The sequence below is a fragment of the Callithrix jacchus genome, chromosome 4 (genome assembly GCF_049354715.1).
Source record: "Callithrix jacchus isolate 240 chromosome 4, calJac240_pri, whole genome shotgun sequence".
Lineage (NCBI taxonomy): Eukaryota > Metazoa > Chordata > Mammalia > Primates > Cebidae > Callithrix > Callithrix jacchus.
In genome coordinates, this window is record NC_133505.1 from 65,348,301 (window position 1) to 65,363,605 (window position 15,305).

At 38.3% G+C, this 15,305-nt stretch overlaps 1 protein-coding gene across 1 annotated transcript in view; it reads left to right on the top strand.

The window, feature by feature from the left end:
- BEND6 (BEN domain containing 6) overlaps positions 1–15,305 on the top strand; it is a 48,912-nt gene that overhangs the window by 394 nt on the left and 33,213 nt on the right. The window contains exon 2 of the mRNA XM_035295985.3: positions 10,650–10,827. Coding sequence (XP_035151876.1) covers positions 10,650–10,827 — 178 coding nt within the window. The remainder of the gene's footprint in view (positions 1–10,649; positions 10,828–15,305) is intronic.

Below are 15,305 nucleotides of genomic sequence, written 5' to 3' on the forward strand. Positions count from 1 at the left end.
TAGGTTTTGGGGTACATGTGCAGAGCATGCAATACAGTTGCATAGGTACACACATGGCAGTGTGTTTTGTTTGCTTTCACCCCTTCACCCTTTTTTTTCTATTTTTAAAAATGTTTTGTAGAGACAGAGTCTCCCTATGTTGCCTGGGCTGGTCTCAAATTCCTGGGTTTAAGTGATCCTTCAACCTTAGCCTCTCAAAGTGCTGACATTACAGGTGTAAGCCACTGGACCATCTTATGTTCTTTTTTTTTAAATGTTGAAGTGTTGAATTAGAAACATAGTCAACAGACAATTTACCTGCTTCTATTATTCAATAACAGTCTAAGAAATTAAAGATCAGCAAACTGTCAGAAAATATTTTTCCTCCCCAAATACTGAAGAAATTAGAATCCCTCTTTTTTTTTTAGACGGAGTCTCCCTCAGGCTGGAGTGCAGTGGCATGATCTTAGCTCATTGCAACCTCCACCTCCCAGGTTCAAGTGATTCTCCTTCCTCAGCCTCCCAAGTAGGGTGTGGTGGCAGGACTACAGGCTCCTGCCACCACACCCAGCTAATTTTTGTATTTTTGGTTTTTTTTTGAGACAGAGTTTCACTCTTGTTACCCAGGCTGGAGTGCAATGGCGCGATCTCGGCTCACCACAACCTCCACCTCCTGGGTTCAGGCAATTCTCCTGCCTTAGCCTCCGGAGTAGCTGGGATTACAGGCACGCGCCACCATGCCCAGCTAATTTTTCGTATTTCTAGTAGAGACGGGGTTTCGCCATGTTGACCAGGATGGTCTCGATCTGTTGGCCTCGTGATCCACCCGCCTCAGCCTCCCAAAGTGCTGGGATTACAGGCTTGAGCCACCGCGCCCGGCAATTTTTGTATTTTTAGTGGAGATGGTATTTCATTATGTTGGCCAGGATGGTCTCGATCTCTTGATCTCGTGATCCTTCTACCTTGGCTTCCCAAAGTGCTGGGATTACAGGCATCAGTCACCGTGCCCAGCCAATGCCTCATCTTTAAGACTCTTTGTTTTTCTTTTTAGACCTCAGTTTGTGGCCTGTCCTTATCACTGGTTTGGTCAGGGCATCTCTCCTATTTTTATTTATTCATTTTTTCCTTTTAAATCTGAATTCCCCACTTCCATTACCCACCTATGCTTTGGACAGCCAATCAGTATATTTATTTCTGTATCTTTTTGTGTGTTTTTGTAATACATATATTTGTGTATGTCTCTGTAATATAGTGTTTTATTTCATGTATCCTTAATTATTTAAATAAATCTTACATTCTTATAGTTTAAAATGTTTTTTAAAGGTGAACAGTGAAAAGTCTCCCTCACATCCCTGTCTCCCACCTACCCCGTTCCTGCCGCCAGCCTCCCAATACAAGTAATTACACTTACTGCTTTCTTGTTTATCTTTCTAGTGTTTCTTTGTTCAAATAAATCAAATATGAATGTATATTCTTAGCCCCACCTTTGGCAAAAAATTAACTAAACATATATATTTCTTTATACTTTGCTTTTTTACTTAATATATTTTGAAGATATTTTCATTATTATATAAAGTGCTTTGTCGCTTTTACAGCTCCATGTTGTTACACTGTGTGTATTCACCATCCTTTATATAACTGGTTTCCTGTGATAGATATAGGTTGTTTTCAATCTTTTTCTTATTATTTAATACAAACCACACAACACCTTATGTGTACATCGTTTGGTAGTACAGTAGTGTTATAGACCTTAATCTGTTTCGGATTTTCAATCAGCACTGTTTTTTTTTAATAAATTTTATTGTGTGTATTTCAGGTATACAACATATTATTGGAAACATACAGACAGTAAAAGGTTACTATAATGAAACATATCCATCACTCTCATAGTTGCCCATTTAAAATTTTTGTGACAAGAACAGATAAAATCTATACATGTAGCATGAATCCCAAACACAATACAATTTTATTACCTATGGTCCTCCTGTTGTACATTAGATCTCTAAACTTGTTTGTTCTGTATATCTGCTACTTCGTATCCTCTGACTTACATCTCCCCATTTTCTCTCCTGTAAGCCCCATCTGCCCTGGTAATTACTGTTTTGTTCTCTAGCTCTGTATATTTGAAAGTTTGTTTTAGATTCCAGATATAAGTGAGATCATGCAATAATTTTCTTTCTGTTTGTGGTTTATTTCACCTAACATAACATCCTCCAGGCTCATCTACTTTGTGGCAAATAGTGATAATTCATTCCTTTTTAGGGCTTATAAATATATTAATACTACAGTTTCTTTATCCATTCATTCATTGATGGACACTTTGCTTGCTTTCACACAATTAGCACTGTTTTTAATATCTATCTGTATTACTATGTATACATCCGATCCCTTGCTTCTAGCTGCTGAATAGTACCATGTTTTATTTATCGTTTCCTCAGTCATGAATACCCAGGTTACCTCCAGCATCTTGCTACCACAAAAAGTGACAAAGTAAATATCCTTATACATGTCCTTTTAAGAAAATGTGTAAGGCTGGGTCGGTGGCTCATGCCTATAGTCCCAGCACTTTGGAAGGCCAAGGCGGGAGGATCACTTGAGCCCAGGAGTTTAAGACCAACCTGGGCAACACAGAGAGACTCTGTCTCTACCAAAAAAAAAATAATTAACTAGGTGCAATCACTCACACCTGTAGTCCCAGCTACTTGGGAAGCCGAGGTGAGAGGATTGCTTGAGCCCAAGAGTTTGAGGCTACATTGAGCTGCGTTCCCACCACTGCACTTCAGGCTGGGTGACAGGGTCAGACCTTGTCTCAAAAGGAAAAAAAAAAAAAACTGTGTGACAATTTATCTGGGATAATACATGGGAGAGTGATTTATACCTTTTAAGGTATATGTTTATTTCTAGTTCACTTGACTAGATATTATAAGATTACTTTCAAGAGTGTTCATATCAGTCTGCATGCCCAGCATCAGTGTTTAAGAGGTTCCTATATTTGTACTTTCCTAACCATTAGCATTAATATCCAGATTTCTAATTTTTGCCAAATTGATGGGCAAAAATGATACCTCATTGTTTTAATCTCCTGGTGCAGGTTTGGGGGAACTCAAGGATTGCTTGAGAGGTAAAACAGTCACATGCTCTTACAGACCAGTATTGAGACTTCTTTAGCAAAAACTTAATAGCTTTCTAAACCACTTATTTCTTTTTTGTTCCATTGAAATTCACTATAGCCAGAGATTTTATTTGATCATAGATTGTAAGCCTGAAAACTGTTCTCTTCAATTATGGCATCTGTGTTCAGCCTCTTTTCTCTCCAATTTATCTAAACAACCATACAAAACAAAAAGCTTGAAGGTAACACCCTGCATCTGAAGCTTACATCTGGGCTGGATTTCATTATCTGGCAAGAACATTTAAAGAAAACTCTTGAGAAAGCTTCGAGGATACAGTCTTACCTCCTGCTATTTAGACATAAAAGTAATTGGCTTTTTCAAAAGTTGAAGATTGAACATCATTGTACTTTCCGTTCATTTGAATTGCATACTGCACTAAAAGAGCCTTCCATGTCTGCTTGCAAGCTGACCAGCACTGAAAAGGAGTAGCTGATACACACCAGCATTCTTCCAGGTTCAGTAAGCGTGTGCTCTGCATTTAAAGGTATTCCAGGTGACTGTTGTACCAAATATGCCCCAAAGTCTACCAAGAATCAACTGCTATCTAGTGTGCCTACCACCTGACCTCAGTAATTCAAATGTATTTCAGGTTTTAGATATTCCTACTTCTGGGTACTAAGTTTTGGACTAGTTGTGATATATGTTGCACAGGCTGTAAAAAAGACCCAAATAACATATAAATGGCTTATACAGGATGAAGTTTATTTCCCTCTTACCTCATAGTACGAGCAGTTTAGGTGTGCTATAGCAGCTCCGCATGTTGAGGGTCCCTCTTACCTTGTTGATCTACCTCCCTCAACACACAGCCTCTATCTCTGGCTCTAAGATGACCATCATCACTCTCTCATCATGCCTTCCCCTCTGCCAACAGAAGAAGCCATGCCTGTTCCTTTAAGATTATGAATAAGTCAGTGGTCCACAACACTCTTGCTCATATCCTATTGGAGGGAACTTAGTCATATAGTCACACTGAGCTGCTTGGGAGTCAGGGAAATGAAGTCTTTAGCTGACAACTTGAGCCCAGCTAAAAACATTTAGTGTACTATACAAGAATGGAAGAACAGATACCTGGAGATAGATAGCAGTCTCTGCACTGTCCATTTTTCTATTTTTTGTTTTCTGTTTGTTTTCTCGGTTTATTCCGGTGGATTTCCTGTTCTGTCAATTCTTATTGATTTGCACAAATATGTTATCTATTATAGAAATTTGTCTCTTATGGTTTGAGATATTATAAATATAGTCTTCCAATCTAATATGAGTCTATTAACTTTATTTCCTTCCACTGATGCTTACAAATGGATTGGCTTTCGCCTTATGTCCTTCTTGTAGCAACTTGCTAAAACTTGCTAACAAAAACTAGACCATAGATTGTAATTACTGCTCATAGGATTATGGTCTCAATAGGCTGTCTTCAGTTTTTAAGAGTTTCTTATTTCTATTTAATCAATATGTCATTTTTTCTTTAGGATTTATACATTTAATGTGAGTACATTAGCTATTTGTCTACATATGTTAGTAATTTGCATCACTATAAGATGTATTATTGCACATGTATATATATATGCAAATACATATATAACAATGAAATATATAAACATATACATATGAGCTAAAATTGTGTCACTGCACTCCAGCCCGGGCAACAGAGCAAGACCCTGCTTCCAGAAAATAATAATAATAATAATAATAAATAAATAAACTAAAGGTTGAATGGAAATGCTACAAATCATATAAAAATCTAAATAAACAAAATAAACTAAAGGTTGAATGGAAATGCTACAAATCATATAAAAATCTAATTGTATTTTCTGTAACCGATCTCATCTGGCTTTCAATTCTCCGTTATTGATTGATAAGACAAGAAAAAGCTTAAACTTGTTTATTCATTTTCTAGTGTAAAACAATCTTTCTGAGCTATTATTATTTAAGTCACTTCAGGATTTAAGTCTCAATGAATTCTGAATTCTTCCCTTCTTCCACTTTGTACTTCTTTTCTTGGGAAGTGAACCAAGTTTTTCAAAGTCTTACCTTCAGCCTCTGGGGAAAGATACTTGATCTTTTACTGAGGTTTTAATTTTCCTGCCTTGTTACAGGGTATCCCTTGGTGTTACCACTGAGCCAATCCTTACAGGTCCATTGGGGATTCTACTGGTAGCTGCTGCTGAAGTTTGCCATCCCAGCTCACACTGCCACCCTCTATAATGTTCTAACACCTTGTGGCCTCTCTGTCTAGCTATTAAGCTGTTCGTATTCTCTTTTGTTTTTCTTTTTTGAGATGGAGTCTCGCTCTGCCACCTTGGCTGGAGTGCAGTAGAATGATGTCTGCTCACTGCAACCTCCACCTCCTGGGTTCAAATGATTCTCATGCCTCAGCCTCCCAGGTAGCTGTGATTACAGGCGTGAGCCACCACACCCAGCTAATTTTTATTTTTTTATTTTTTAAAATTTTATTTATTTATTTATTTTTAATAAAGATGGGGTTTCACCATGTTGGTCAGGCTGGTCTTGAACTCCCGACCTCAGGTAATCTGCCTGCCTTGGCCTCCAAAGTGCTTGGATTACAGGCATGAGCCAGCATGCCCGGCTTTTTAAAATTTTTATTATTTTTTTTTAATAATTTTTTTGTATTTTCAGTAGAGACACATTTCACCTTTTGGCCAGGCTGGTCTCAAACTCTTGACTTCAAGTGATCTGCCTGCCTTGGCCTCCCAAAGTGCTGGGATTACAATGTGAGCCACCATGCCTGGCCAGCTGTTTATATTTCATTAGTTGCCCCAGAACTTACCTATCCCCTAACTAGGGCACAAGCACCATTTGGATTCTCCAGCTGTTTTTATGACCTCTGGGAAATCTGGATGCAGTCTCTGGGCCATTTGTCTGGACACCAATTTGGTCATTTCCAGTCTATGGCCCAGAGAGACACCATGTTGCCTTGATGCTGAACATGAGGGCTCCTTAGAGAACTTACGAATGCACTAAGCAAGGAACCAGCCTGCTGTTCTGGGATTGCCCGTTTATCCATATGTCTCTATCGTATACCCCCAACCCCTGAAATTCATTGTCTTTCCCCCTAAAGGGCAGGGCAGGAAGAGCAAAGACATTTAAATCAGATTTCATGCCAATTAAGTTCTCATTCCCCAGGTTCCACCTCTATGCACCAGGTCTTTTCTTTTCCTGGGCAGTAGAGGCTTTCTTTATGTCATGCTTTTACCTCTTCTACACTCATGTTAAATTTTTAACATTTTATACAACAAACTTCTAGGTTTGTATCCTTATAAATTCCACTCTGTACTCAATTTCCAGATTTGTAGATATATATATATGTATGTATATATATACATGCATGTATGTGTGTGTGTGTGTATATATATATTTATATGCCAGTTTGGTAGTTTGAGAAAATCTTTTTCTCTCAGCGCAGCTTGAATGTTACAACTTAAAAGCATGTTTTCAAATAATTGTCTTGCTATTGACCTTTAAGACTATGTTTTAAACTAAAAGGTAAATGTGAATGCTTTTCTTTGACTGAATCTGTTCTCTACCTTCTCTGATTCAATAATCCCCCAAATTGAGACCTCCTTATAGCATAGTCTCAATCAGAAGGTTATAAATGGGAAATATGAATGGAAATGGAGAAAGGAGATTAATTACAGAGAAAGAAATAATGTTGTATACTAACACAATAAAAATGATTTTTTTTTTTTTTGAGACAGAGTCTTACTCTGTTGCCAGGCTGGAGTGCAGTGGCGCGATCTCGGCTGACTAGTCTCCACCTCCCGGGTCCAAGTGATTCTCGTGCCTCAGCCTCGAGAGTAGCTGGGATTACAGGCGCATGCCACCATGCCTGGCTAATTTTTTTGTACTTTTAGTAGAAGCAAGGTTTCACTACATTGGCTAGGCTGGTGTTGAACTCCTGACTTCAAGTGATCCACCTGCCTTGGCCTTCCCAAGTACTGGGATTGCAGGCATGAGCCACAGCAAACAGCCAAAAAAATGACTATTGAATGTTTACTATGTGCAATGCGATATGATAGATATTCTCTATATATTGCCTCAAGTGAGCTTTCATTTTTTACTTAAAAAATACTATGTGCTCCAATAAATCTGCTGCCCATCCCAAGACCTAAAACATTATTATAACTCATAACTTCCTACAGACTCCTCGCCTACCCCATCCCCTGCCTGCCTTATTCTAAAGGCAATCATATTCAATTTTGCTTAATTTACTTGTGTTTTAAAAGCTTTATAGTCTGGGTGTGGGGGCTCATGCCTGTAATCCCAGCACATTGGGAGGCTGAGGTGAGCAGATCACTTAACATCACGAGTTTGAAACCAGCTTTGGCAATATGGCAAAACCTTGTCTCTACAAAATGTACCAAAAGAAAAAAATAGCTGGACATGGTGGCACATGCCTGAAATCCCAGCTACTTGGAGGGCTGAGGCAGAAGAATCACTTGAACCCGGGAGGTGGAGGTTGCAGTGAGTTGAGATCATGCCACTGCACTCCAGCACTCCAGCCTGGGAGACAGAGACTCCAACTCAAAAAGTAAATAAATAAATAAATAATAACAAAAATAGTGTTATAAAAATATACATACACACCTGTAATGTAGTCTCATTACCCATTTCTATTTAAACATATATATTATGGATTATATATCATATATTTATCTAGATAATATATCATTAGTTTTACCTGTTCTCAAACTTTACAAAAAGTGTACCATATTATGTTTACTTCTGGAACTTGCATTTCTCACTCTACATTTTACCAGAGTAGTTCATTTTGGCTATAATTTATTCACTATCAATGTTGTATAATATCCCAACTTGTAACTAACACAACTTCTTTGCCCATTGTCCTATCAATGGGAATTTGGGCTGTTTTCAGGTTTTCGATATTATGAGCAACACTGTTATTGAAAGTCTTGGACATATTTCCTTGTATACAAATGTTGAAAGTGTCCCTTATGTATAGACCTATAAATCAATTACAAGATCAGAGGGTAGGTGAATGTTAAACTTTACAAGATAATGTCAAATGTTTTCCAGCGTAGTTTTGCCAATTTACATTCCCACCAGCAATATGAGGAAATTCCATTGATCTGTGTCTACTCCATGCTCTTGTCAAGCTCATTCTTTTTTTTTTTTTTTTTTTGCCCCAAATGATATCTCATTGTCATCTGGATCATCTTTTCCCTGATTGTTAATGAGGTTGAGCATCCCTTTGTATATTTATAAGCCCTATGGGTTTTTTGTTCTGTAAATTGTTTGTGTCTTTTGCCTATTTTTCCATTGAGTTGCTGGCTTCTTTTTCCTTACTGATTTGCCACTTAACAGTATTGCAAATATCCACAAGTTGTGATGTGTCTTTTCACTTTCTTTAATGTGCCTTAATGAACAAAAGTTCTTAATTTTCATTTAACTGACTGTATTAATCTTTCTAATTATGATCAATGATTTTTATGCCTAAGAAATTCTTTCCTGCCCCAAGTTCAAAATACCTGCACTTCATTTTCTTGCAAAACTTAAAGTTCTGTTCTTGATGTTTACATTCTTAACCCATCTGAAGTTGTGCGTGTGTGTGTGTGTAATAAGAGATCCATTTCCTTTATTTTTTTTTCCAAATGGTTAACCAATTTTTCTAAGCTTTATTTGTTGAACAGATCCCATTTCTGCAGTAAGCTGCCATGCCACCTCTATCATGTCGAAGTTCTTTATCTGTGTGCATCTATTTTGGGGCACTCTCTCTTTTTTTTTTTTTTTAGACGGGGTTTTGCTCTGTCTTCCAGTCTGTGATGTGATCATGGCTCACCACAGCCTCAACCTACCAAGTTCAAGCAATCCTTCCATCTCAGTATCCCAAGTAACCAGGACTACAGGTGTGCACCACCATGCCTGGATAATTACTGTATTTTTTGTAGAAACATGGTTTTGTCACATTGCCTAGGCTGGCCTTGAACTTCTGGGCTTAACAGATCGTGCTGCCTCAGCCTCCCAGAGTACTGGGAGTACAGGCATGAACCACCATGCCCAGTCTCGGGTCACTGTCTTCTATTTCTTGGTCATGTTGTCTATCCCTGAACCAGCAGCCTACTGTTTTAATTGCTCTAGATTTTTAATAAGCCTTTTTATTTGTGAAGAAAGACCCTTCTTCTTATACTTCTTTAGCATTGCTTTGGATATTTTTGGCCTTTTGTTCTTCCATATAAATTTTAGAACCAATTTATTAGGTTACCAAAATATCTTGTTAGATTTTTATTGAAATCATATTAATTCTATGGCTCAATTTTGGGATAATCAACATTTTTTTAAATTAAGGATTCTACAGGAGCCAATCTTGAGATCTCTTCCATGCTCCAGTGTTTACTAGATGTGTGACCTTTAACAAATGACAATATCTCTGAATCTATTCTCTCATTTGTAAAGTGGGCATTTCATATAAAGGTACAGATAAAGTACCTACACCACCACTAAATGCCTGATGTACCCTCAACAAATACTTTTTACCATTTTCACCAATAATGTTGCAATCTAATAAAAACAATATTACTTGTAAATAATGAACCACAATTATAGTTTCACAATAAACTGATAATTGAACAAATGGCAAATTAATTAAGCCTTCTTATCTTTCAACATGATTCTCTCTACATTAATTTAGATTATCTTTCAGTCAATTTTTTTTTTTGCTTCCCTCATATGGATCTTGCACATCTTTTGTTGCATATTAATGACATCAGTTCTCAGGATTTAAACATAAATACAGAATATTTAGGCTCTAGGAATTGAAAACTGTAAGAGAAGCTACAAAATTTTACTTTCTGGAAATTTTTTTTTTTTTTTTTAGTTTTTACTTTCTTTTTTTTAACCAGGAACACATGCACTGTATTGAATGCCACTGTAGAAAAGTGTGTGAGGATAAAGGGCAGATAAAGGACTCAGCTCCGGAGCAGGGTGAGGAATGGAAGGTTGAGTACGTGGGAGACAGGTCACGAGCAGAGCAGGTTCCCTGGCCAAGATGATTCCTCTTGATCTATTGATAGTCTTGCAAAATCAGTATTGGGATGATGATAAGCAGAATGGTCATGATGATGTCCACGGTCAGGACCCAGACGTTCAGGCACTTGGCGGTGGAGGCATAGGCCTGGGCCCCGGTCAGGTCGCCAACCATCTTCCTGTCCATAGACTTCACGGAGTGGGAGAACGCTATAAAGTCCAGGCAGCAGGAGTTCATGAGGAGGGTGTTGAACAGGGACCAGATGGCATGGTCAGGCACGGAGGTCTCGCTGCGGATGTGGATCACGGTGGATGTTGGGGGAGCATGGTTGTGGGGCGCCTCCAGCACATCCACTTCATGCTCAGTAGCAGGAGGTGCCTGTGAGAACAAGAAATTCGTGGGTCTGATGAAGTCCCAACAACATGCAATGGTTAACCTGGGATAAACCATTAAAGATGCTATGAGGCTTCTTTTGTTGTGCCTGCCTTCTATTTTAGAGAGACCCATATTCAGGAAATGCCTTTCTGCCTGGTGAAAGCTCCAGTGAGGATGAGGAGCCTTTAGCAGAATTGTCAAAGGAAGAATTGTGCACCAAAATAAAAAGCCTGAAAGAAAAACTAACAAACACCCGGAAAGAAAACAGCCGACTTCGACAGTCTTTGGTCATGCTTCAAGGTAAACTTTGAGAAACTTGACATTTTAGATAAAAGGGCAAGTATGTGACCAGTGGAAAGTATTACAAATTAGCTGTCAAGAATGAAAAAGAAAATGTGTACCTCAGAGAGCTCAAAACTCATAGTTTTACGAAAAAAAAAATCACATGATTATATAATTGAAATACAGAAGCACTCTATCGGAGCATCCCGTTTATGGCTCAAAAAATTTTAGACTCTCTTACAAAATATTAAATGTTGTACTCATTTAATAGTGTTTAAGATATATTTAGTGAGCATTTAATATATGCCACTCATACTGCTAAGCCCTAGAGAGAAAAGATTATTAAGAACAAATATGTCAAGGTGCTCATGATGTACTTAGGTCACCTCTCTCTGCTAGGGAAATCTCTGGCAAATGGAGCTTGTTGTGATTTTTCATGAAATTACTGGAATTAGAGTTCATTTAGTACATTTTAGTTTTTTTCTGTTGGGAAGAGTGACTTGGGAAAATAATTCCACTGGAAACATATAAAGAAGAAAGATCATGAAATACTCCAGTGGCTGGAAAAAAAAAAAAGGATAAAAGGAGAAATGTCAGCATAAGCAAATTAAAAACCACTTGGCTTAATGCCTTTTTATAGGATCCTATGTTATGTTCAAGTGTTCATTTTTCAAAAATTATGCTTTCCATTTGTAATTAAGCACTATACATTATTATATACAGCTGAATATTTTATAATTAGGCTACTTTGTTGGCAGCACTCAGTTGTAAAATAGTAAATACACAGAAAATAAGTTCTTCCAGTTGCTGTGTACAGAATGAGTACACGCGGTACAGGAAAGTGAGGCAGAACCAACAGAAAGGCCATGCAATAGTCCAGTCATGTGTAGTGGCAGCCTACCCTAAGAAAGATGGCTTATGAAAATAAAGAGAGTGGTTTGCAATGTATTTGGAGACAGAACAGTGATAAGAGACAGATAGAACATGGTGATGAATGAGGTTGATAGTAATCATTCACATCTTTTCCTAAGAATATTTATTAAATTAAAGGCTTCATTCTTTTAAGTAGAAATAGCCACATGTAAATAGAAAGATGTTTATTCAATTAACAAGCCATTACCTCTTTATTTCTTCATTTCATTTTCGTTTGTTTGTTTACTTGTTTTATAGAGACAGGGTCTCGCTCTGTTGCCCAGGATGGAGTGCAATGGTAAGATCATAGCTTACTGCAACCTCAAACTCCTAGGCCTAAGCAATCCTCCTGCCTCAGACTCCTGAGTAGTTAGGACTATAAGTGTGCACCATCACACCTGACTAGTTTTTTAAATTTTTTGTGGAGATGAGGGTCTCACTGTGTTACTCAGGATGATTTCAAACTCCTGGCCTCAAGCCATCCTCCTGCTTTGGCCTCCCAAAGTGCTGGGATTACAGGTGTGAGCCACCGTACCTGCCTTATTTCTTCATTTTAAATATTGTATTTTTAAAACTGATGTTTTCTTTTAGTGAGTTTTTTGTGATTTCCAAAGAATAGATAATTCCCATTTTTATATCACCTCTTCTAGAACTTAACATAGGTTGAAAAGCTAGTTTATAAAGTTAGCATGAATTGCTGGTTAAAAGCATTAATCTTGGAGCTATAGACCTTGGTGTGAATCCCAACTTTGTTTTAAAACTCTTACTTCACTGTGTCCTTATCCCCCACTGCAATTTCCTCATCCAAAAAGCAGAGGAAGTGGCCAGGTGCGGTGGCTCATGCTTATGATCCCAGCACTTTGGGAGGCGGATCAAGAGGTCAGGGGTTCAAGACCAGTCTGACCATCAAGGTGAAACACTGTCTCTACTAAAATACAAAAATTAGCCAGGTGTGATGGTGCGTACCTGTAATCCCAGCTACTCAGGAGCCTGAGGCAGGAGAATCGCTTGAACCCGGGAGGCGGAAGTTGCAGTGAGCCGAGATCACACCACTGCACTGCAGTCTGGCAACAGAGTGAGACTGTCTCAAAAAAAAAAAAAAAAGCAGAGGAAGGCATATATGATTTCCTTGTTACTATGAGAAATGAATGAGCTAATTAGTAGAAATGCTTTAACCCAGTACTGACACATAACCCATCCCCCAAAAAACTGTAGGCTAATTTTGATTATAAATGTAGATGAGAAAATTTTAAATAAAGTGTGCCAATCAGTTTCAATAGCATATGAAAATTGTCACTTACTACGACCAGTTTCTGCTCTTTCCCACACTCCCAAATTGCCATTTCATTTTCTTCACTTTCTACCAATTTCCAGTTTTTGTAACTCTCAGTTGATGGCTTTATTTCTTACTTCTCTGAGCAGTGGGAGGATATGAAGCCACTGCCATCTCCCTGCACCTGTGCTTCTGTACCCTTTTTACTTCCTATTGTTCGTGAGTAACCTATCCTTGTGAGTCTCAGTCTCCTTCCGTGCAGACAGATCTACCCCATCTCCTGCAAGTTCAAATTTTCCTTCTCTAATGAATCATTCCCATTAGTATCAAACATACTATTATTTCACTCACTTAAAAAACAAAAAACTGCTCTTTCAGACCATTTGCTTTTCTGCCTTCTTCTATTTTTCTCCTTCGTTTTATGGAAAAAACACCTTAAAAGTCTTGATTATACACACTCTATTCAGCTTCCTCCTTGTTATTCTCTCTGGATCCCTCTCCAATTAGATCCTTTTAATTTTATTGTAATTTTTCTTCTCATGACAATCATTTATCTCCATGTATTAGCTTGCTAGGGCTGCAGTGACAAAGTACCACAAACTAGGTGGCTAAAACACAGAAATTTATTCTCTCACAGGTCTGGAGGTTGGAATTACGAAATCAAGGTGTCAGCAGGGCCATGCTTCCCCTGCAGGTTCTAGGAAGAATCTGTTCAGGTTTCCGTCCTAATTCCTGATTGTTCCTTGGATAAGTCAGCATAACCTCAATCTTCACAGGGTGTTCCCCTTGTGTGCTTCTCTCTGTGTGCCTAAACTTCTCCCTTTTTATAAGACCAGTCGTATTATACTGGGGTCCACCCTAATGACCTCATTTCAATTTGATTACATTTGTAAAAACCCTGTGTTTAAATAAAGTCACATTCTGAGGTAATAGGAGTTAGTCTTCCAACACATCTTTTTATGGGGACACAGTTCAATTATGATATTCTGCATTGCTAACCTCAATAGTCATTTCTCAATTATCATCTTAAACATCCTGTTACCAGCATTTTTACACGTTTGGACAATTCTCCATCCTTGAAAAAGGTTATTTACCCACTTTCCAGGATACCACGTTCACCAGCTTTCTTCCTGTATTGCTGGTCTTTCCATCTTATTCCATTTAGCTGATTCATCATCTCATCCTCTAAATATTTGATGATTCCCCTGGCTCAGTACTTGGACTTTTCTCTTTTTGATGTGCTTCGTTCTCTAGATGTTCCCTTTCCAATAATATGGTGTTAAAATCCATCAATGAAGCCAGGCACAGTGGCTCGCATCTGTAATCCAGCACTTTGGGAAGCCAAAGAGGGTGGATCACTTGAGGCCAGGAGTTTGAGACCAACCTGCGCAATATGGCGAAACTTCATCTCTACTCAAACTACAAAAATTAGGCAGGCATGGTGGTGCATGCATATGGTCCCAGCTACCCGGGAGGCTGAGGCAAGAGAATTACTTGAAGCTGGGAGGTGGATGTTGTAGTGAACTGAGATTGCACCACTGCATTCTAGCCTGAGTGACATAGTGAGACTCTGTCAAAGAAAAAACAAAAACTCAATGAACTATGATTGTCAGATTTCTGTCTCCTGCCTAGGACTCTCCAACTCATTGTCTAACTACATACTTGACATGACTGATAGGCTAAAATGTTTCAAACCACATTCCTCATCCCCCTCAATCTGTTTCTTTCTTCCTCATCTTAGCTAGTGCTCACTTTGTTGTTCAAGTTACTTAAGCCAGAAACTATGATGTTATCTTCATGTTATCTTCTATTTCTGTATTTATTTTACACCACACACTTAGTCCATTAGCAAATCCCACTAGCTTTTCCTTCAAAATATTTCTGAAACTCAGTACCTTTTACCACCCCTATTGCTGCTACTCTGGTCCTAGCCACCATTACTTCTCATCTGTATAACAAAGGTGGCATCATAACTTGCATCCCTACTGTTGTTTTGTTTGTTTGTTTGTTTGAGATGGAAACAGGATTTCACCAGATTGATCAGGCTGATCTTGAACTCCTGACCTTGTGATCTGCCCAGCTTGACCTCTCAAAGTGCTGAGATTACAAGTGTGAGCCACTGTACCCAGCCACATCCCTGCTTCTATTCTTGTTCCTATGCTGTCTGTTCTCAAAACCTCAGTGAGAATGATTCTGTTAAATGTAAATCAGTTCATGTCCTCCTGTGCTTAAAATTCTCCAGTGGATTCGTACCTCACTTAGGATAAAAACTAAAGTTCTTTTGTGATCTTTGCTTCCTTACATGATCTGG